The sequence below is a fragment of the Zootoca vivipara genome, chromosome 4 (genome assembly GCF_963506605.1).
Source record: "Zootoca vivipara chromosome 4, rZooViv1.1, whole genome shotgun sequence".
NCBI lineage: Eukaryota > Metazoa > Chordata > Lepidosauria > Squamata > Lacertidae > Zootoca > Zootoca vivipara.
In genome coordinates this window covers 99571128-99593451 of record NC_083279.1, presented here as the reverse complement: position 1 = coordinate 99593451, position 22324 = coordinate 99571128, and the positions used below count along the sequence as shown (strand labels likewise).

Genomic DNA, 22324 nt, shown 5'->3' with positions numbered 1-22324 from the left:
GCTGATGAGGTGGTGAGCATTTGTTTGTCCCGAATTAGACCTAATATACCATACCTTTTCCGTGTACAAGACGAGGTTTTTTTGTTACTCTAAAATTATGTTCAAAAACTTGCCTCGTCTTATACATGGATAGTGAATGGGGTGGACGGGTGATTGGCTGCCGCTGCCGCGATTGGCGTCTGCTGCTCTGGGACGCATACAGTTGCCAGCGGACAGCTTTTCTCGGTCAGGTATGATTTTTTTTTTTGCTGGGGAAGGGTCTGTTTGTGATTGGCTGTCGCTGTGGCAAGTGGCCGATTGTATGCTGCTGGTGATTGTCAGCGCTGATGGTGCATGTGAGCGATTTTTGGCAATTCCCTTCTCCCCCAAAGCTGTAAAACTCTGGACAATCCTCCACAAAAAGAAAAGAAAAGCTCAACAACTCCGAACCATCTTCCCCACCCCCATTTTCTTAAATTTGAGTGCCCCAAAATAGGGGGCATCTTATATATGTAGGTGTCTTATAGATGGAAAAGTTCAGTAAATCCAATTACCTGGCAAAAGTGAGCTCACACCTCTCAGTGACTTTGTATATGTGCAGCTTGAACGTGTGACGCAAGCATGCTCTGCAATGTGCCTGCATGGCTGCCACAGAACTTTGAGGACTCCCAGCCCCTTCACTGAATTTTTTTTGGGGAGGCGTCTGCTCTCTCCCCCCCCCCCCATTTGGCACACCTAACTTAAGGTACATACCGTGTTTCTCATATTATAAGACACGTCTTATATTTATTTTTTCCTCAAAAAAACACACTATGGCTTATTTTCAAGGGATGTCTTATTTTTTTCCTCCTCCTCCTCCTGCCGTGGCCGGCATTGCTGCTGCGCCTATCACTATGTCTTATTTTCGGGGTATGGCTTATATTCCTTGAATGCTTAAAAATCCTGCTATGGCTTATTTTATGGGTATGTCTTAAAATATGAGAAACAGGGTATGTAAGAGGTTCATTTATAATTATATTTCACAGAATCATAGAGTTGGAAGAGACCACAAGGGCCATCCAGTCCAACCCCCTGCCGAGCAGGAAACACCATCAAAGCATTCCTGACAGATGGCGTCAAGCCTCTGCTTAAAGACCTCCAAAGAAGGAGACTGCACCACACTCCTTGGCAGCAAGTTCCACTGCCGAACAGCTCTTACTGTCAGCTCTTACTGTTCTTATGTAGCTGCCCCATGATCACATTATAAAGTCGTGTCCTGTGTTATAAACTGAGCGCTGCAAGTTCTTCCTTATTGTTTTCCAGTGTATTTCTTATCAATACAAAATTCAGGCTAAGTTGAAGGTGCTGGTTTTGGTGTGCATAAAACCCTATACAGCTGGGGACTAGGAGATCTGAAAGATTGGATACTATCTTATCAGGAGGTCCAGTCCCTATGAGAGAGGAATCAGGTCTTTAGTGTGGTGGCACCGACCCTTTGTAATTTCATCCCCCTGAATATTAGTCAGGCACAGACTCTGTAGTCTTTTCAGCACCTGCTGAAGACTTTCCTCTTCCAGCAAGCTGTTGAAGTCAAGATCTTTTCTAGGTTGCATCTGTACTGTAATTGTTTTAATATGTTTGTATCCCTTGTTGTTCGCTGCTCTGAGGTCCTCTGGGAGGAAGGGCCGCCGGACAGAACTTAAAGAAAACAACGTTTTCATCAAGATAAGCGTTTTCACACACCTTATGGTTGGAGAACTGTGCCTCCAAATTTGGAGAAGTTTGAACTTTGAAGGTTAGGTGTTTCAGTTCGCTTATTGGTTTGGGAGATATGAATTGGGTAGGTTTGCCTACTAGCACATCTCTCTCCCATCCTTACCTGGGGAGGTGATGGCTCACTCACAAGAGCACCAGTTTTGCACTCAGAATTCCCCAGGTTTTTGACTCAAAAGGATTACAGGATTGAGATACCCTGATCAGCGACTACAAGATAGCTTCATATGCCTACCCCCAAACCTCAGCTTCTGGCCATCCCTCGACCCACACACTTCCGAGGCTTGCTTTTATTTTTTTGAAAGGACAGTTGGGATTCTCCAGAAGTTGAAGGAAGCACCCCGTACCCATTCCTGCACTTTCCTGACCCAAACGTGGACCAAGTGTGATGACTTCTGTAGACTCCCCATAACATGACATGTTCCAAACAACACTTCCCCTGGAGTCAGACTAACTTGCCCCAGCGTAACTGACACAAACCTTTAATAAATTCACAATGCCACAGGATATATTATTGCCAATATAAGCTTTCTTTTTATACAAAAGCGATTACTCCTGGAAGGAATTATTCCAGCCCTTACTGGTTCTCTTCTTTGAGAGTCCATGTAATCCAGTAGTGACAGCCTCGGGCTTTAGAACAGCCAGTCCACCCGACTCTCTTGGACGAGGTCATTATGTCAGTTCTCTGTCCGTAAAATGGGCACGTTACGGCGCCACTTCCCTGTGCTGTTACTATATGTAAAGGGGATATTGTGACGGGATTGTAGGGAGTCGCTGCTTCCTCCATGAGGATAAGAAGGGTTCAACCACAAGGATTCTCCTTCTCTCTGTAGCAGACAAAGGCAGCCTCCTCTTGCTGGTGCCGTTGCCCAATTTCCCACTGCTCTTCACCTTGAGCCACCAAAATGGAACCACAGGCCTCTCTCCAGGAAGGAAATATAAGACGTTGCACCCAAGGTGGTATGCAGCGTCTAATGATCAGCTTGGGGGTCCTGTTATGACTGACAGGTGGGGTTATATGTTTATGTAAAATATTTATATCTTGCCCTTTGCCAAATGGCACTTGGGCAGCTAACACCAAGTTGTATGTACAAAAGAAGGAACGGATAAAAGTGCCAGAATTGAACACGGCACGAGGAAGTCTGCTCTGTCTTCAGTCTCGTTCTGTTCGCATCGCAGCCGGGACACGTGCTTAACCTCTGCAGCTTGGCCTCTTCTTTTGGCAGAATAGAAATTGGAGGTCCTGGTGGGTTGGTCAAGCAGCTGTCTCCTGGGCCGGTGGCGGGGAGCTGGCGATGGATTCTCTGCGGGCCTCACTCTCCTTATTTTTTAACATGAAGTATATAATGCAAAGCAACAAAAAGCAGCTTGCTTCCAATAAAATCTGAAGGCCAACAAACCTGAGGGCCCAAAAAATTTAAAGGAGGAAATCAGTAAGGTCAAAGGGACCACAGTGCAGCATCTACCAGCCTGCCTAGCCATCCATCCATCTAAAAATGGATGCCAAGCCTCCTTCTCCACTCCCCAGGGAATCCAAATTCTGCCACATGCCCTGCCTTGGGCTTGAAAGGAGAACTGTGGTTAAAATCAAGATTCATACAACTAACCCTATCTTCTGACCTAGAGGAAACTTCTGAAAGTCATAGTTATCTGAAAAACAGTTGAAGGGCAAGTGTTATGCACCTGGCCACCTGAACAGATGGCCCGTCTTGTGGGACTTTACATCTGTTTTGCTTTGTCTTGTTTTCACATCGCCGTATTTTAAAATGGCTGTGCCATGAGATCACTTGCAATAAATTAAGCAAACTCCATCTTTTGCTGTTGCCTTTCAACCTGACCCTTATCTGTAAATAGTATTGATGCCACAAACACACACACACACACTCGCACACACACACACACACACACACACACACACCAAATTAGTGGCCTGTTATGAGGACAAAGAGAGGGGCTTGGTAGGAGACTTACCTGTGCCGGAATAAGACATTGTTATAGTATCTGCAGGCTGTTCTCTTTTGGCACTTGTATTGCCACAGGACACAGGAGGTGTCGATGAGGCTACCGTACACCACTGGGGCAGGCAACCAGGCTAGGAAAGCAAGCAAGAGGTTCATGCTAAATAAGAGTTGGCCTCCCCCAAACCTTTCCAACAGCAGCCCTGATATTGCCAGATTTCAGCCTGGACCACTTGGGCCATTTTGCAGGTTTTTGGAGAATTGAAAGGGGTTAAAGAAGCACTGCGTTGAAGTCACCCAAGCAGCTTGAAAAGTGCTCGCTGGCCTCGCAGTAAGAAATAGGGAATTAGCCAGGCAGTTTCATTGCAGGGCAGATGTCCCCATTGCACGGTCCCCCATGGTGCATGGGGCCCCAATAACTGGCATCCTCTTTTGGAGCAGCCTGAATAGGGAAGGCATTTCATTATTACCTACGTATGCCTGCAACTAACAGAAAGAGCAGCTTCAGCTCAGTTTGTTGCTGGCTGATCTAGATAAGAGAGACAGATTCCCCACCCCCACCCCTCATCTATGCATACTGCATACTTACTGTATTCCATTGTAGTAAGAGCAATGATTGTATTTCAGGTCCCCTGTCCCTCCGTGTGTGTCTTTTTTTAAAAAAAAATTATTTGGTTGCATGTGTCTTTAATTTGAGGGGCTCAGTAAAGGGTACTGGGGTAAGTTAAATTGCAATGGAAATGTATGTGCAGCAGGGGGGCCAGGGCCGGCTCTAAGGCAAGGCTGGGTGGCACAGGGCGCCAGGGTGCCGGGCTGCTGTGCGGCTGCGCCTGCCCGCCAGCCGCAGTGGGAAATGGGGCGATGGGGGCGCCAGAGCGATCTTCGCACCACGGCGCCCGGTATGCTTAAGACGGCCCTGAGGGGGACAACCACCTATCCAAGGCACTGGTGGGAGCGAAATGATACCAGCATGGTTAACACTTCCCTTTAACAGTGCAATAGCTACATTTCCACATTTGGGGATGAGGTGCAACCAGAAGTGATTCTAGACAAAGTTGGTGGAACTGCCCTGAAGCTAAAAGAAACAACAACCAATACAAGGTCAATTTTGAAACACCAGGTTCAGAAAAGACTTCTGAATATTTCTGTTTATGTAGTTGAAAAGTGCAACACCCAATGAAGAGGGAAATTTGTTATTTCCGGTGATAGTGGTAGCACCAATCCATATGCAAAATATTGCTGGAGAAAGGAAATTCTCCCGTTCGACGGAATGTCACATCAAATTGTGGGCAATGGCTGTTTTGAGTAAAATTACTTGTTTTTATTTCAGTTCCACAAGCAGAAAAAGAGGGTAAACAGATCTGAACAGAACTGGACACAACTTAGATAACTTTAGGGTAGTAAGCAGGTGGAGGTTATTATAATTCTCAATTTTATGAGATGTGATTATGATTGCTTTTAAGGCTTACATTTTCTCTTTCTACTCATTTGTTAATTTTACCACCTATTTCCCCCCTCTTTTTGTCTTTTTTATATTTAAGAGCTAGATGGACATTTCTATATTATTATTGATTACATACAGTATATTATAATCTCATAAAGTGTGTGTGTGTGTGTGTTACTATTTACTATGATTTATTTGTCATTAAGGAAACTGATGATAGCATATGTTTGATTTTAAAACAAAACAACAACACCTACTTTATGTTGATGTGGCAGATAAAAGAAGGCAGTGTTAGCTATTTCATATATTTTGGTTATTTTTCTCAAGGAGGGTTTGAGTTGAAGAAAAAACATTGCATTAGTAAGCAGGGGTCTGCCAGGCACAATGGGAATGACTGTATTTTTCTGTGTATAAGACTAGGTTTTTCTCCTAAAAAATAATGTCCAAAATTTGGGGGCATCTTATACACGGGTGCCACCCCCCCTAGTTTCTTAAACCGGAGTCCCCCAAAATAGGGGTCATCTTATACACAGGGGCATCTTATAGATGGAAAAATATGGTAATATTTTTTGGGGGATCATTACATTATCACCCCTGCATAATTGCACATCTGCACTATAAAAAGCTTATGTATCTTAAATTTGGAATAATTATTCAGCATAGTGTGTGTGTGTGTGTGTGTATGTATGTGTGTGTGTGCTGTGACTATGAATTTATTGGGGCCTATTGGACCCCAGTCAAATCTGTAAATGCTTCTTGCATGTGTTCCCAAGTTAAAATGCACAGAAAGCAACGATTGCTCTGGCTTCTGAGATTTCACCTGCACACTCAACAAATGTTCAGATTTTCTGTACAACCACCAAGGCTGGAAATTTCCTTTTCAGGATGCGAAATTCACCACCAAACAGCAAACTGACTGTGCTCCAAACACTTGCCTCTGACTTACCTAGAACTCTCTGCATGAGGAACTGTAGCCCTATGGCAAAAGACTTATCTTCAGGGTCAACGTTTCTGAAAGAGAAAGCCAAAAGGGATTGGTGGGAGCCAAAGGGGCGTGTCTGCAGAAGGCAGGAGCCCTTAGGGTGATCTGCTGCTACACTAGAAAACAACCGTTTGCAAAAATGTGCACATTTGTTGAAACTGCATGCAAAAATGTGCTCATTGGGAGAAATCCACAACAGAATGTGGGTAAATTTTCGTTACAGGTAGGTAGCCGTGTTGGTCTGACGTAGTTGAAACAAAATAAAAAAATTCCTTCCAGCAGCACCATAAAGACCAACTAAGTTTTTATTTTATTTTTATTTTATTTATTTATTTTCTATTTTTTTAAAAAAAGACCAACTAAGTTTTTATTTTGGTATGAGCTTTCGTGTGCAAAGAAGTGTGCATGCACACGAAAGCTCATAGCAAAATAAAAACTTAGTTGGTCTTTAAGGTGCTGCTGGAAGGAATTTTTTTTATTGGGTAAATTTTCATGAGCGTTTAATAACCATATATATGCAAATTGCTGCAGAAATCTGGAAAACTGAATTTAAGATTGGAAGTGGGGGGAAATCAACTAAGAGAATTGAAATGGACACATCCTTCCAGTTCCTAGTTCCAGCTTTCTGCACATGAGGAAAAGCAAGGTGTATTTTTCAGAAGAGATTCTGCTCTCTTTCCCTTGCTGCTCCTAATGCCTGGAACTTCTTTTCGAAACATTTTGTGGTGGCACTTCCTTCTTGCTCTCTCCCTTAAAATCCTTCCTGAAACTCACTTTTCACAGGAGGCTTATGCCCTTATTCCTCACCCTCACTGAACTACCGGTAAGCTCAAGAGCAGGGGTAGGCAACCTAAGGCCTGGGGGGCCGGATGCGGCCCAATCGCCTTCTAAATGTGGCCCGCGGACGGTCCGGTAATCAGCGTGTTTTTACATGAGAAGAATGTGTCCTTTTATTTAAAATGCGTCTCTGGGTTATTTGTGGGGCATAGGAATTCGTTCATTATTTTTTTTCAAAATATAGTCCGGCCCCCCACAAGGTCTGAGGGATGGTGGACCGGCCCACGGCTGAAAAAGGTTGCTGACCTCTGCTCAAGAGAGAGCATTTAGCTGCATTTGTTCATATTCATATTTTTGCTTCCTTTGCCTCTCCCATTCCTGCCCTATAGCTGGCGTTTCTTCCACTGTCAAAGTTGAGACTCTGGGCTCTTTGGGGGCTAGGAGTCTGTCGGTGAAGTGCCATGTAATGCCCAGTGAACACTAATCAATAAATAACATGGCATAAACTGTTGGGTTTTTTTGTTTGTTTTTTAAACGAACCACCTCTTCCCTCTCCTTTGTGAAGGACAGGCATTCAAATACAGCAGAGCCCACAAACACATCTGATCTAGATTCCTTGACAGAGAAAGGCCACTGCTCGAATGTTCCCAGGAAGTTCTTTTTAAATGTCACAAAGTACCTGAGAACAAGCACGAAGCCTGGCGTGTGTGTGAGGCTCCCCAGGAACGTGGACAAGGAGGCGACAGTCACAAAAGGCATCAGGAATTTGCTACAATGAAAGCTGCAGCTCCCGGGGGAAGCAGATCCATAGCCGCCATCGACAACAACGCAGTTGCAACTGGTGTAGTTCTGAGGGAACGGGCAGGAAGTCAGGGAAGGAACAACAGCAACAGTACCAGGGGAAGGTGGGAGGAAAGGTTAAGGCTGATCTCCTCCTTCCCTTCTCCCCATTGCCATTCCCCCATCTTGATGAAGGAGCATCCATTAATCTAAAAGTGTGAATCACAGAACTGGAGTTGGAAGGGACCCAGCTCAACCCTCTGCAAGGAAGGAATCTTTTGCCCAGCGTGGGGCTCATGTGTATTTCACATTAAAGGTAAACTCTGACAGTAAGAGCTGTTCGGCAGTGGAATTTGCTACCAAGGAGTGTGGTGGAGTCTCCTTCTTTGGAGGTCTTTAAGCAGAGGCTTGACAGGCATATGTCAAGAATGCTTTGATGGTGTTTCCTGCTTCGCAGGGGGTTGGACTGGATGGCCCTTGTGGTCTCTTCCAACTCTAGGATTCTATGATTCTAAAGGACCCCTGACAGTTAAGTCCAGTCACAAACGACTCTAGGGTTGCGGCGCTCATCTCGCTTTACTGGCCAAGGGAGCCAGCGTTTGTCCGCAGACAGCTTTTTCCGGGTCATGTGGCCAGCATGACTAAGCCGCTTCTGGGGCAATGGAACACCAAAACCAGAGCAGCGCACGGAAATGCCATTTACCTTCCTGCTGTCACAGTCCCTATTTATCTACTTGCACTTTTGGGTGTGCTTTCAAACTGCTAGGTTGGCAGGAGCTGGGACTGAGCAATGGGAGCTCACCCTGTTGCAGGGATTCAAACTGCCAACATCTGGTCAGCAAGCCCAAGACAAGAGGCTCAGTGGTTTAGACTACAGTGCCACCCGCGTCCCTGTATTTCACATTAGCAGTGCCCATTTTCAAGCTCACCAGAACTCTCTGTGTTTCGGAATCGACATCTAGCCCTGTGCAGCCAGCGTAGCAAGGGGAGATGTATTCAATACCATTCACACCGCACACAGGGTTAAAGGCTGACGGGGAGCATTTGCACATTTGGTTACAATCGAAAACATGTTCCTCAATTCCAGAACTGCAGAAGGAAGAGCACAGAATTAGGTCAGCAAGAGCATCATGGCCTGGGACATTTTTGTGTGCGCTTGGACAAAGGCTTATGCAAGTATTTATTGGGGCTGTCATTCAGTGCAAGACACCATAGTCAACTGACTGTATGAGTTTTACTTGATTAAATCCGCTTGCATTTGCACATGAATTACAAAAAGCTTTCCTTCCTTCCTTCCTTCCTTCCTTCCTTCCTTCCTTCCTTCCTTCCTTCCTTCCTTCCTTCCTTCCTTCCAGAATCAGAGAGTTGGAAGGGACCTCAAGGGTCATCTAGCCCAGCCCCCTGCAATGCTGGAATCTCAACTAAAGCATCCATGATGCTTTGTACATGATGCTTACACATGTCACAGCAGGTGGCATCCCAGTGCCAGAAACTGCTGAGCACTGCAACATGTGTTGAGAGGCGTAACTGCAGCCCCTCAGGCTAGAACCTTCCTGATCTGGCCTGACTCCATATTCCTAGCTTCCTTTATGAGCCGACCTTGTTGCTTGAGCAACAAGGCTGACCTGTGGCGCTAGAGCAGGCATCCCCAAACTGCGGCCCTCCAGATGTTTTGGCCTACAACTCCCATGATCCCTAGCTAACAGGACCAGTGGTCGGGGAAGATGGGAATTGTAGTCCAAAACATCTGGAGGGCCGAAGTTTGGGGATGCCTGTTCTAGAGGACCTTTTCATTTCCAGTCTTCTTCCTCAGTCCTGACTTTCTCCATACTGCAGACACCCTTTAATTCCTAAATTTGCTGCTCTGGTGGCCTTGAATCTCTGCTAAGCTTGGTTCCTGGTTCTCTCTCTTCCCCCACTCTCCTTCCCTTCACTACCTCTGTGACAACAACTGATCATTTTAATTAATCATAGTATCTATAGAGCAATGTTGGGGAACCCTTTTCAGTCCAAATGCCACAGCCCCTCAGGGGCAACCCCTCCTTGGGGGCTTCCTATCTGTGGTGGGAGTGGCTAGAAGCAGAAGAGGGGTGTGCAAAAGATGTGACTCTTAACTTGTACAGAAGGCTGAGAAAAGCCTGTGCATTCAGCCCCACAGGCCCCGTGCCTGTTATAGAGCATCTTGGGACTAGATCCCATACATTTTTTAAACAACCACAACTCCCAAACCCACATAAACTTAGGAATGGGTCAGTGCTGAGAAAAGCAATAGGGGTTGATGAGAAACAGCAGAGATCAGAGGTAGTATGCAGAAGCATGAGAGGAATTTTGAGAAAGGTTGCAGGAGGGTGCCCCTCCAGCAGACCCCCCACTACCAAAATAAACACAATCATGCCTGCAAATATTCCCACAAAACACTTCATCACACAGTTCCCTCCCCCCATCTCTACTCAAAGGGGCCTCTGCTGCACATTACCAAATGTACCAAATATAATAGTTCACTGATAAATGTATCTATGTACCGGCTCAATGGGAAAACTTTAGGAAGTCATATAAAATCACTCCAATATCGGATTTGTGCCATTCCAACTTTGTTCTGTTCAGGAAATGAATGGCTACCAAGGGGGGAGTCTGGGAAGTGGGCAGCCATAGTCCCTGAAGCCTGAGATCACATACCCAGCAACCTCTTGCATGGGAGATATGTTGGTTAGGATCTTGGTCAAGACAAAAGAGGTGTGATTAACTTGGCCAGGAGAACAGGAACATGTACATACTCGCCTTTGTTTTACAGTGGTGCCTTGGTTCTCAAACGCCTTGGTACTCAAACAACTTGGAACCCAAACACTGCAAACCTGGAAATAAGTGTTCCGGTTTGCGAACTTTTTTCAGAAGTCGAACGTGCTCAGATTTGAGTGCCACACTTCCGTTTTGAGTGCCACACTTACATTCTGAGTGTTACGCTGAGGTCTGTCTGTTTTTGCTATTTATTTTGTGGTTTCGTTTTTGTGGCTCTTTTTGTTTTGTTTTTTGTGATTGTGTGGAACCCAGTTCAGCTACTGATTGATTGATTGATTGATTGTGTGACTGCAGTATACTGTTTATTGCTTTCATTTTATGGATCAATGGTCTCGTTAAGATAGTAAAATTCATGTTAAATTGCTGTTTTAGGGGTTGTTATTAAAAGTCTGGAACAGATTAATCTATTTTGCATTACTTTCTATGGGAAGCTGCCTTGGTTTTGGAATGCTTTGGTTTCGGAACGGACTTCCGGAATGGATTAAATTTGAGAACCAAGGTACCACTGTACTTAATGGGTGTGAAGTGGAGGTCAAGGTAGGGATGGGGGCAAACCTGATGCTCAGTATTCTGCCAGAAGACCCCTCCCAGGTTATGACACAGCTGTGATGTATATATGATGTATGTACGTATGATGCTTCACTAAGGATGTTGTGGGTAAAAAACTTATAAAAAAGGGGGCCATCCTTTGTTCGGGGCTTCTTCTTGCTTGTTCCATGTGGTGGCTGGAAGTCCTGTTGCTGCAACAGTCTTCTAAATAAAGAGCAGGCCTACAGGCTGCTATTTTGCTCCTATATTCCTGGCTGTTGTCTTTGTTTGGCAATGCAAGTGAGCCCAAGGATTTTCCTATAACAAGGTGTAGACAGAAAACGGGCAAAGAGGGGGAGCGCCGAAGAAAAAAGGAAGACTAAAGGGAAGGGGCCAGGAATCGAGGCATGTCAACTGAAAATCCCTACAGTTAAAGCCTTTCCTTTTTCTTCTAACCTACACTTTTATGGCCTTAAACTGGACAACTTCCCCACAGTTCTTCCTCAAAACAGGCACGCTTGTGTACCTTCCAGAAAGGTCAAGGCCCGCCACCTCCTGCGTCTGGCAGCCCAAGAAGAAGAGCGGCACGTCACAGATGGTACAGAGACCCATGCTGATTACACACATCAGGGCGATCTGGGTGAGGGAGAGGCGGCAGTTCTTTATTATGGCACCTCCAAGGGCGATTCCGAACATGCCACTCGGGATGTTGATAGCTCCTGTGGGAAGGTGGTGGCGATTTGTTAAATTTGTATACCAACCTTCATACGAAGGGCAGTTCGCAACATAAAAACTACAAAATCAGAAATACAAAATGCATTTTAAAAAAGCAGCGATAACTCTGTCTGTTCCTTCTTTAAACTGCAGGGGTTTTGTTACAGTCAAGTGGTATGTGGATTTTGTTAGATAAATACACAATGCAGAGATCCACCAGCAGAACAACCTTTCCCTGCCCACAGCCTGCTTCTTTTAAAGTAGCTTCTTTTAAAAAAGGGGTGGAACTGGGTGTTTGCAGTCTTTCCCAATGGTGCTTCAAATATACATGATTTCACCAATGCGCACGGTGCCTTGGGACGTAACCCCCTCGTAAATGGGGGCTTGGCCTGTACAGCGGCATCCACATTCCTGCACTTCTCTTGGGCACGCATTTGTCATTTTAGAGCAGGCATTCCACATACAACCAACAGCAGAAACACGTGACAGATTGACAAGGGTTTCTGATTCCCAGTTGTTTAAGAATAGCGACTGAAAGAAATCTGGGTGGGAGGAAACCAGGAGTTCTTTTTGTGTCAAAAGCTCAGGCCTGGTACTGAAAAGCAAATTCCTGGGCTGAGTAGACACTCAGACTCGGATGCCCACCCCTACTTTCCTCTGGGCTCTTGGGAATCTAATGAACTGAGACAAAGTACGCCCTACAACAAAGGCCTAAAGACTGCTCACCGCCTGATGCAGAGTGCAATCCCTTCCCATCTCTTGACAAAGTGCTCCATTGATTTTCAATGGGTTTACCCTGAGTAAAACTTAGCTGAATACCACTCATGATTTTTGCCCTGAAGAAAACTAAACACTGCCAAAATTTGGCGCAACACTGCCCCTTACTAAACGCGACAGGAATGGGATCTATATGACCTTGAGATCTGGAAACAAGGAAGTAGCACACACCTAGGATCATGTTGGCAACAGATGCTGTCAGGGAGAACTGCCTCTCCAACAGTTTGGCCATGAAAGTTGCTATGCCAGCAATCATGCCAGAGAGATTGACCATAGCCAAGATGACCACAACCAAGATTGGGTTCTTCATCAGCCTCATGAAAACCACAGGAAACACTGCAACAGAAGAAAGAGTAGCAAATTATAAATAATAATAATAATAGGCATTCTGTTGCTGTTTCTTGCTGCTACAGACTAAGTCAGCGGTTCTCAAAGTGGGTACTTCTGCTCCTGGGGGGCAGTGGAATACCTATGGGGGTGCTAAGCGGCAAGGGGACACCGGAGGTATAAATAAGTGTCAGAATTTGAAAAACTGGTGTCACTGGATCAAGTTAATTGGTTAAACTAAACAGTTTTATATGCCTGTTGTCTTTGTCCATGGAGTTTTCTTGGCAGGGATACTGGAGTGGCTTGCCAGTTCCTTCTCCAGGTGGATCACGTTTAGTCAGAACTCTCCACTATGACCTGTCCATCTTGGGTGGCCCTGTATGGCATAGCTCATAGCTTCTCTTCCCTTCGCCACGACAAGGCATTGATCCATGAAGGGACGAGATGGTTGGACAGTGTTCTCGAAGCTACGAACACGAGTTTGACCAAACTGCGGGAGACAGTGGAAGACAGAGGTGCCTGGCGTGCTATGGTCCATGGGGTCACGAAGAGTCGGACACGACTAAACGACTAAACAACAACAAAAATAGTTTTAATTGGCTTTTAAATAAATTTGCAATTACTGTTTTGAATTCTGAATTTTGTTCTGTTATTATATTCTTTGTGGGTTGTGCACACCATTTTTGTGAATAATGTTTTTTATCTGGTAGGGTAGAGGGAACTGGGTATGGGTTTATGGAACCAAGTGGGCAGTGGTGTGAAAAAATTTGGGAGCCACTCGGCTAACTGTTTTTTTGTCTTGAACAGCAAGTATGGTAGTTTCGGGCAGCCAACACAGGGCGGCAACGTAATGCATATGTGGGAAGGAATGGCAGCTTAGCCTGTCCAACAAAATCTGTTGCTCAGACTGAAAAACTAGCTGGGGCTCAAAAGGACCTAACAGGGTATGTTTAGCATGGAAAAGAGGAGACTGAGAGGAGCTATGAGAGCCACCTTCAAATATCTTAAGGGCTGTCACATGGAGGGTGGGGCAAGCTTGTTTTCTGCTGACCAGAGGGGAGGGCCAAAACCAATGGATTTAACTAACAAGGAGTTTCTGACCAAATATTAGGAAGAAATTTCTGACAATAAGAGCTGTTTGGCAGTGAAACGGTCTCCCTTGGGAGGTGACAGACTCTCCTTCCTTGGACATTTTGAAGCAGAAGTTGGCTTTAGCTGAGATTCCTGCATTGCAGGGGGTTGGTCTAGATGACCCCTGGGGAGCCCTTCCACCGCTACAATTCTATGATTCTATGACCAGTGGAGCTGACTGAGTGCTAAGTGAGGTGTTTGAGGCTTGTATGGCAGTGGACACCGTGCCCTTGAGGAACTTGCATTTTAGAGGACATGCGGTAAGTTACGCTGTCAGGTGACTAAGAAAAGGGTGGGGGGATCTGCAAGGCTTGCAGCAGAAGCACTTCCCTGGTGGTTGGGCCAGGAAGGCTCTGAAACCTAGCAGGTGGAAGCCCAGGTCACACAGAGAGACACATGCCCCCACTTCCCTACATGGAAAAGTTGCAATGGCAAAATAGTAGTGCCAGTACTTCTGGGCAGCTTATTTCTGCTTGAGACTCTTGATCCACAGAGGATGATGACATGGCCCAACGAGTCAGGCCACCCCGCACATGAGCAGACTTTGCAGTCAACAACATCCCCCCCCCAACAACATCCCCCCCCAAGACTTCTGCCATGTACAAGATGTTGTTCCTTGGCAGTTCATCAGACATCATTTTATTTGTATGTGGCCTTTCCACAACTCAAACAATGCTCAAGGCGGCCTACAACATGAAAAAACACACACACATAACTTCAACAAAAGTAGTCATAAACCGTAAGCAAAACATTAAAAATATATATAACCAAACTGAACAATTTCCACATGAATCATAACAGGATCTAAAACGAAGATACAGTGGTACCTTGGCTTAGTTTATGAACAACTTGGATTAAGAATGCTGCAAACCCGCAAGTAGATGTTTTGGTTTGCGGACTTTGCCTTGGAAGCGGAACATGTTCTGCTTCCTGCGGAGTGTGTTGAATTTGTAAATTGAGTCCCCCACTGCTACGGGAAAGCACACCTTGGTTTAAGAACGCTTTGGTTTAAGAATGGACTTCCGGAACGGATTAAGTTCGTAAACCAAGGTACCACTGTATAAAAAACCAACAACAACTCCCCAGCCCAAGAGTCTTTTGCAGTTCAGCTGATAAAGCATTCCTCTATTGCAGTAGAAAGCTTTGCACAGTGATCTCTCTCTCTCTCTCTCTCTCTCTCTCTCTCTCTCTCTCTCTCTCTCTCTCTCTCTCTCTCTCTCTCTCTCTGGAATTTGTCCTCCCTGGCTGATTAACAACGGTGGCAGATTGGAAGCATATTGTTATCTGATGGAAATAAAACTTGCTAGGCTAAAAGTAGGAACAGGGCATTTAGCTTAATCCGGAGGAGAAAGAGAGTGCTTTATTGGACCGGACAGTGAATGTTCCCCATTACTCTGCCTGATAACAGATCCCTAAATCAATCTTAAGTATGCTGCATCCCAACAGAGCTTTAAAGCTGCAGTTTTACAGAGTGTCTGGAATCCCGCTCCCCCTCCTGCAATTGTGGCGAAAGTTATAGGCTCATCTTTGGCCCTTTATCGCTTTATCATGATGCAGATTAGTAGTCTGGTGGCTGGTTAAAATCTGCCCGGTATTACCGAGGAGATCCGTTCAGTTGGAATTCTCCACAAGCCTATTTTGCCCTGAGCGAATGGACCCAGCGCCATTACGAAGGAACTGGAAGAAGCCATAGTGATTTCAGCCAAACCTCCTTCCACAGCAGCAGTGTAAGTCTGAATGTTCACATTGTCTACCACATGCTGGCCTAATTAGAAAATTTACTGTATCTATTGTTTGCAGATCCAGTTATTAATTCTGAAAAAAGCAACTTCAGTAGTGATGGCATCAAGCCTCAATATACATTTCGCGGGAAATTTCTCTACCTTCTCCCATATGGGATCTTGGTAACCTGGATAGGTTTTCTGATTCTTATCTAACTAGATCCAGAATGTAGCCATCATTTCTCTTGGAGACGCCCCCCCCCCCCCCAAGAATAGGGATGGAGGAGAAATTCAATTCTATTTGGATCAGAAAGAACCTTCTGACAGTGAGAGTGGAATCATCTCCCTTGGGAGGTGGTGGACTCTCCTTCCTTGGAGGTTTTTAAGTTGAGGTTGTATGGCCATCTGTCGTGGATGCTTTAGCTGAGATTCCTGCATTGCAGGGGGTTGGACTCTATGATACTATGATTTCAATGAGAAACTATGTAATTCCCAGTTCTCAGACCAATATGTGAACCAAACCACAGCCATCCTTAGAAATTTACAATTTTTTTTTTTAAAAATGCGATTCAATTGCCCAACCAAATAATATGTATGTACAATAATGCATATGTTGGGTGAAATGTGCATAAAATGCATACATTAGTAAAAATAACATGGAGATGCATTATTATAGCATGGGGAAATGCTTGCAGAAAAGTGCATATTAGCCAAAACACAGACAAAATGTGTTTATTAGCAGAAATCTGCCCTTAATTTTTTTCTACACTAAAATGTTTTCAAAGGGATTTAAAAACAACAACAACAACAACAACAAAAAATCTGCAGGCTGCTGCAGAAATTAGAACTGAACTTCAGACTGGAAAAATGAGAACGTGAGAACTGAAACTGCCATTCAGCCATTCCTGCTCAAGAAGCCCTGCAAAAGTCTGTTCTCTGCATTCTCACTAGTGGTGGCGTCCCTTCAGATGTCAAGGAGATAAAGAATTACACAACTTTTGGAAGACATCTGAAGGCAGCTCTGTATCAGAAGGTTTTTAATGTTTGATGTTTTAATTATGTTTTTAGATATGCTGGGGAAACCCAGACAGATGGGCGGGGGATTAACAACAACAACAACAACAACAACAACAACAACAACAACGCCACCTTCTTGGATGCCCACGTGAGTGAACCTCCTCAGCTCTCATAGTCCTCCCTTCACCTTACTGCCTCTTCCCATCACTCTGCCTCTTCTCTATGTTATAGCAGTTTAATCATGAAACTTAAAGGAACATTAGCGTGCTCCCTGGAAAACCTATCTTTTATACAAATATAAATGGATTTCAATTGAAATTTTCCTGGACAAATAAGAATACATAATAGCAAACACAACATACATAACTAAACAACACAACAGTGAACTTAGTCTCGGTACTGATTGTTGATGTGCAAGAACAAACAAACAGACAAATAAATGCTGCAACCAGAAGACACAATAACAGGTAAGGTATAGAAACAGCAACCTGGAAGGCCGAAGGAAGAAATTCATTCATTTTTAAACTGAAGGCCAAAAGTGTTTGGGTATTATATCAGTCCATAATGGGCAATGAAGATCTGTGGGGAGCACTGCTCCCTGCAGTCGCGAAACAAATTAAACAAACAGAAACCAAGTAATTGAGCATGAAGTTTTGGATCTTTGATTCAACTTGGATGGGTTCTAAAGCTGCTTACTTGAGACGGCAGGAAACCAACCCCCCTTTCTCTCCATTATCTGGAACAGTTAATTACTGCCATTGCTTTTCTCTCTCCATCATCTTCATTTCCTAGATCTCGCTATCTCTCTGTCCTCGTGTGGTCCAAACCCAAAATACTTAATCTCAAGTAATTAAGTGAGTGCAGCAACCTCTGTGGTGTGCAACAAAATCTGGAGCAAATAGCCCAAACATTCATGCCTACATGGGGAAACATGGGTGCCTGTGTAATGTGTGAACCAAGACATGTGTAGGCTTCATAACTTGGGTAAGCAGAGCAGAGTAGGGCTTCTAGATGGGCAAATAAACACAAGCTTACTTTTGAGGAACTCTTTCAGAGTGTAGTCTTTCAGTTCTTTTTGGTTACTTTTTGCAGGTAGCAAGTCGTTGTTTTGAGGTTCCGAAGGGCTGTTCTGGGGCAACTCTTCCTAGAAATGGGCAAGTGACATTGCATTAGACATAAACACGAGTCAGTATGGTATAGTAGTCAGAGGGTCAGACTAGAACCTGGGAGAGCAGCTTTCAAATCCCCGCTTGAAATTATGTTTTTTTCTCTCGAAGTGACACACCACCCGAGTTATGCTAGGTTTTTTGGCGAATTTTGACACACCAAGCTCAAAAAGGTTGCCCATCACTGGCTTTGGCCATTCTATATGATGACCACCGTTGGGAGGGAGACATGGGAAATGTGTCTTTGTTAATTCTCCTTGACCTCTCAGCAACTTTTGATACCACCAGCCATGATATCCTTCTGGAGTAGCTGTCTTGAGTTGAGGTGGCGGTGGCACTGCTTTGTGGTTCCAGTCCTACTTGGGTGATGCTTGGGGAGTGCTCTTCAGCTCCACGGAGCCTTCAGTGTTGAGTTCTTCAAGGCTCGATTTTATCCCCTAGGACAGGGGTGGCCAACTCCAAAGAGACTGCGATCTACTCACAGAGTTAAAAACTGGCAGTGATCTCCCCCCTTTTGGGAGGTTCAGGTCAGAGTTGTTTACATTTTTTTAGGAAAGAGGAAGGCCCATTTTTAGGGGTTCAGGACAGAGTTGTTGAGATTTTTTAGGAAGGAGGAAGGCCAATTTTTTTAGGGGTTCAGGACAGAGTTGTTGAGGTTGTATATTGTCTCCCTGCTTATTTAACTTATATGCAGAATTCATCATGCGAAAGGCTGGACTAGATGAATCTCAAGCCGGAATTAAGATTGCCGGAAGAAATATCAACAACCTCAGATATGCAGATGACACAACCTTGATGGCAGAAAGCGAGGAGGAATTAAAGAACCTTTTAATGAGGGTGAAAGAGGAGAGCGCAAAATATGGTCTGAAGCTCAACATCAAAAAAACCAAGATCATGGCCACTGGTCCCATCACCTCCTGGCAAATAGAAGGGGAAGAAATGGAGGCAGTGAGAGATTTTACTTTCTTGGGCTCCTTGATCACTGCAGATGGTGACAGCAGTCACGAAATTAAAAGACGCCTGCTTCTTGGGAGAAAAGCAATGACAAACCTAGACAGCATCTTAAAAAGCAGAGACATCACTTTGCCGACAAAGGTCCGTATAGTTAAAGCTATGGTTTTCCCAGTAGTGATGTATGGAAGTGAGAGCTGGACCATAAAGAAGGCTGATCGTCGAAGAATTGATGCTTTTGAATTATGGTGCTGGAGGAGACTCTTGAGAGTCCCATGGACTGCTAGAAGATCAAACCTATCCATTCTTAAGGAAATCAGCCCTGAGTGCTCCCTGGAAGGACAGATCGTGAAGCTGAGGCTCCAATACTTTGGCCACCTCATGAGAAGAGAAGAATCCTTGGAAAAGACCCTGATGTTGGGAAAGATTGAGGGCACTAGGAGAAGGGGACGACAGAGGACAAGATGGTTGGACAGTGTTCTCGAAGCTATGAACATGAGTTTGACCAAACTGCGGGAGGCAGTGCAAGACAGGAGTGCCTGGCGTGCTATGGTCCATGGGGTCACAAAGAGTCGGACACGACTAAACGACTAAACAACAACAACATAGTTTAAATAACAAAAATTTATAATTGTAATATATAACTGTATTTAATAAACCAAAAACTAATTATTTTACCAAACCAAACCAAAAAACCCTTATTTATTTATCACAAAGTGCCCAGAGTTGTTGAGCTTTTGGAGGGGAGCTGCTGACCAAAGTTTTGGAGGTTTTTTGGGGGTGCAAAAGTTGCTTTGCTTTTGGGGGGGGTGCCCCAAAGCTGCTGCGCTTTTTAGGGGGGAAAGAGAACAGAAATAAATGACGAATAATATCTTCGCTGGAACTAACACGCAGCACCGACATAGTCTGCCAAAGCGCCCAAAAACCAGCACAGAATGAGTTAAAAAACAAACGTTGTTACACCCAATCATAGTCTGCCAAAGCGCCAGGAAAAACAGCACAGAAAGGGTTAAAAAACCAATCTCTGGCTACCAGCAACAACAACAAAAGGACCCGGGTTTTAACAGCGGAGACAAGCTGTAGCGTGAGGAGGAGCGGGAGAACAAATTGGGGGGGGGACAACAATAGCGCGAATGGGCCGATGGGGCGCGTGCCAGCAGTGAGGGCTCTGCGTGTCACGTCTGACATGTGTGTTATAGGTTCGCCATCACTGGCCAAAGCAGTTTCTGTGCTAAAACTGGGCCTAAACCCCAATTGAAATGGATCCAAAAAATAAGTTTCCTCCAAGAACACCCTGGTCCATAACCGCCTGCTTAATAACCTGGCCCAAGAAAGGGAGATTGAAATCCGAAGACTCAGTGAGGTCACTCACACAAAACATCCTTTTATCACTCTGCTGCTTTTGTAATCTTGTTCTCCTCAAATCCGCTATTTTGCCAAGGAAAAGGCTAGAAGAGAGTTTTTGTCCTTCTCTTTGTTAAGGCTATTGGATCTCCTCTGTGGACTTTGATAAAATGGACGGGCCCTGTCCCCAAGATTCCCTAGGGGCAAATCAATTTGACTATGCGCAAATAGCATGGCATAAAATCAAATGGATGCAGCAAAGTCAGCACTCCACTTAAATGCAGAAAAGCGCCATTTAAATATCCTTCTGTGGAGAGGTTAATGCTTGCTTTGTCTTTCTGGTGAGGTGACATTTAGCTAGCCTGGCTCTCAGCTTCATGGCACTTAGTAGCTGAATGCTGAAACTGGCCGGTACAAGTACAGTTGGTTTACTATCAGGGCAGTCTCGAGCAGGTCGCGCGCCCTGGTGCTGAGGGGTGGAGATCGCTCCGGCGCCCCCGCCCTCGCAGGGCGCAGCATGGTTTCCGTGCGGCGCCCTGCCTACCGGCCCGGCGCACCACACCACCGGGGGTCTACCTAGAGCCGGCCCTGTTTACTATGAGAGCTAAAACACTCATTACATAGAAGTTTCTGTATATGTATAAACCCTCACAATGGCTTGTTCTGGGAAGCAGCATCAGGAGGAAGAGACTTGGAGAAGCAGCAGGTGAGAATGCTTAACCCCCTCTCCACCTGCTGCCTCTCTCCTGAAATCACTTCTTTCCTCTACTGCTGCTCACCCCGACCCCTACAATATGGTTACCAGACGTCCCCGTTTCCCGGGGACAGTCCCCGTATTTACAAATCTGTCCCTGGACAAAATCTGTCCCCGGAATGTCCCCGGATTTCATTTAATATCCCTGGATTTATATTTTAAGTGTTGTAGATTTATTACCGTAGTAGGAAATGAATGTTACGTGATTGGTTCAACGGCACAAGACACATCATATGGGGACTTCCGGCAAGGCAAAATGGCAGGCGCCACGACTACCGAGCAGCTCCGGAAGCCAGCCAGAGCCGACTGCACTACCAAGCTGGCTCCAGGCTACCGAGACTGCTGCTGCTGCCACTGCTGAGGGGGAACCACTGACAGCCCCCCCCCCACGACCCGAATCAAGCCGGGTGCGAGAGCGCCCAGCCACCCGGCCGACAGCCCAGCGGCGCTCCAGGGCTAGGAAAACCCTGGAGCCGATGCAGGGAGAAGGAGGAGAGGAGAAGGAAGAGAGAGAAAGAGGAAGGAGAAAAAAAGAGGGGAGCCCCAACCTTGCAGAGGTAGGAGAGCACCAGGAGGGCAAGGATACGTGGCCGAGCCCAGGCCCGACCCAAGCCTACTCCATGGTGGCTAGCGCCCAAGAGAGCAAGCCGGGGCTCAGAGCAAGGCCGTGCGACAGAGGAGACCACAGAAGAGATTACTACTTTTTTAAATAACATTTTTTCCCTCTCTCTCTTAAAGTGTCCCTGGATTCTTTAGGGGGGGTGGGGAATCTGGTAACTTTACCCTACAAGGGCTTGTGAGGGTAAACATGTCTGGAATGCAGTTGGAGGAAGCAGTTGCATCAGAAAACCAGAGGGGCAGGGAAGGGTTAAGCATCTGTCTCCCCCTACCACTGCCTCAGCTTCAGTTTGACCCCTCCTCACGAAGAGGAAACCATGACTGTCACACAGGACATTCCTTTGGGGCTTCTTGCATCGTGATGAAACTTTGCAGGCCACTTGGGCTGAGGCTTCTACTGAGAAATGCAGGTGGAGCGGAGGCAGGAAAAAAGCAATTACCCAGCTTGGGAAGTGGCCAGGACATCAAAACTTATCACTGGTGCTCTTACAGCGCATGCCAAGGGATTGTTAACAATCAGGCGCGACCAGGGTCTTGGCTTTATGTCTCACTGGAAAAGAGCAATTCATTTCAAAACGCTGCTTCTCCTCCACGCTTCTTGCAGTGAACTGTTTGCCAGCGATCACTCCGCAGAGCTCGCAAAAGCAAGCATTTCCGCCTCAGCAGAAGATTGTGTTTGCCTGATCTGATCTTTTGGAGAAACTGCTCATAACGAAGGGGGAAGCAACTTAGCAAACAAATTATGAGACTTCCCCTACCGCCACCCTTCACAGCCAACCTTCACCTTCTCCAAGAATGCCTCTGGATT

At 45.5% G+C, this 22324-nt stretch overlaps 1 protein-coding gene across 3 annotated transcripts in view; it reads right to left on the bottom strand.

The window, feature by feature from the left end:
* Positions 1-570: 570 nt before the first annotated feature.
* The window catches only part of SLCO2B1 (solute carrier organic anion transporter family member 2B1), a 51900-nt gene continuing 30146 nt past the window's right edge, over positions 571-22324 (bottom strand). For 2 of the 3 annotated variants that reach the window (XM_060273993.1, XM_060273994.1), the window contains 8 exons: positions 17719-17827; positions 12659-12823; positions 11523-11715; positions 8602-8761; positions 7572-7741; positions 6080-6144; positions 3703-3823; positions 571-3131 (listed from right to left, as the gene is read on the bottom strand). In XM_060273993.1, the coding sequence (XP_060129976.1) occupies positions 2987-3131; positions 3703-3823; positions 6080-6144; positions 7572-7741; positions 8602-8761; positions 11523-11715; positions 12659-12823; positions 17719-17827 (1128 nt within the window). In that variant the 3' untranslated portion in view covers positions 571-2986. The other variant, XM_060273995.1, reaches the window with a different exon arrangement.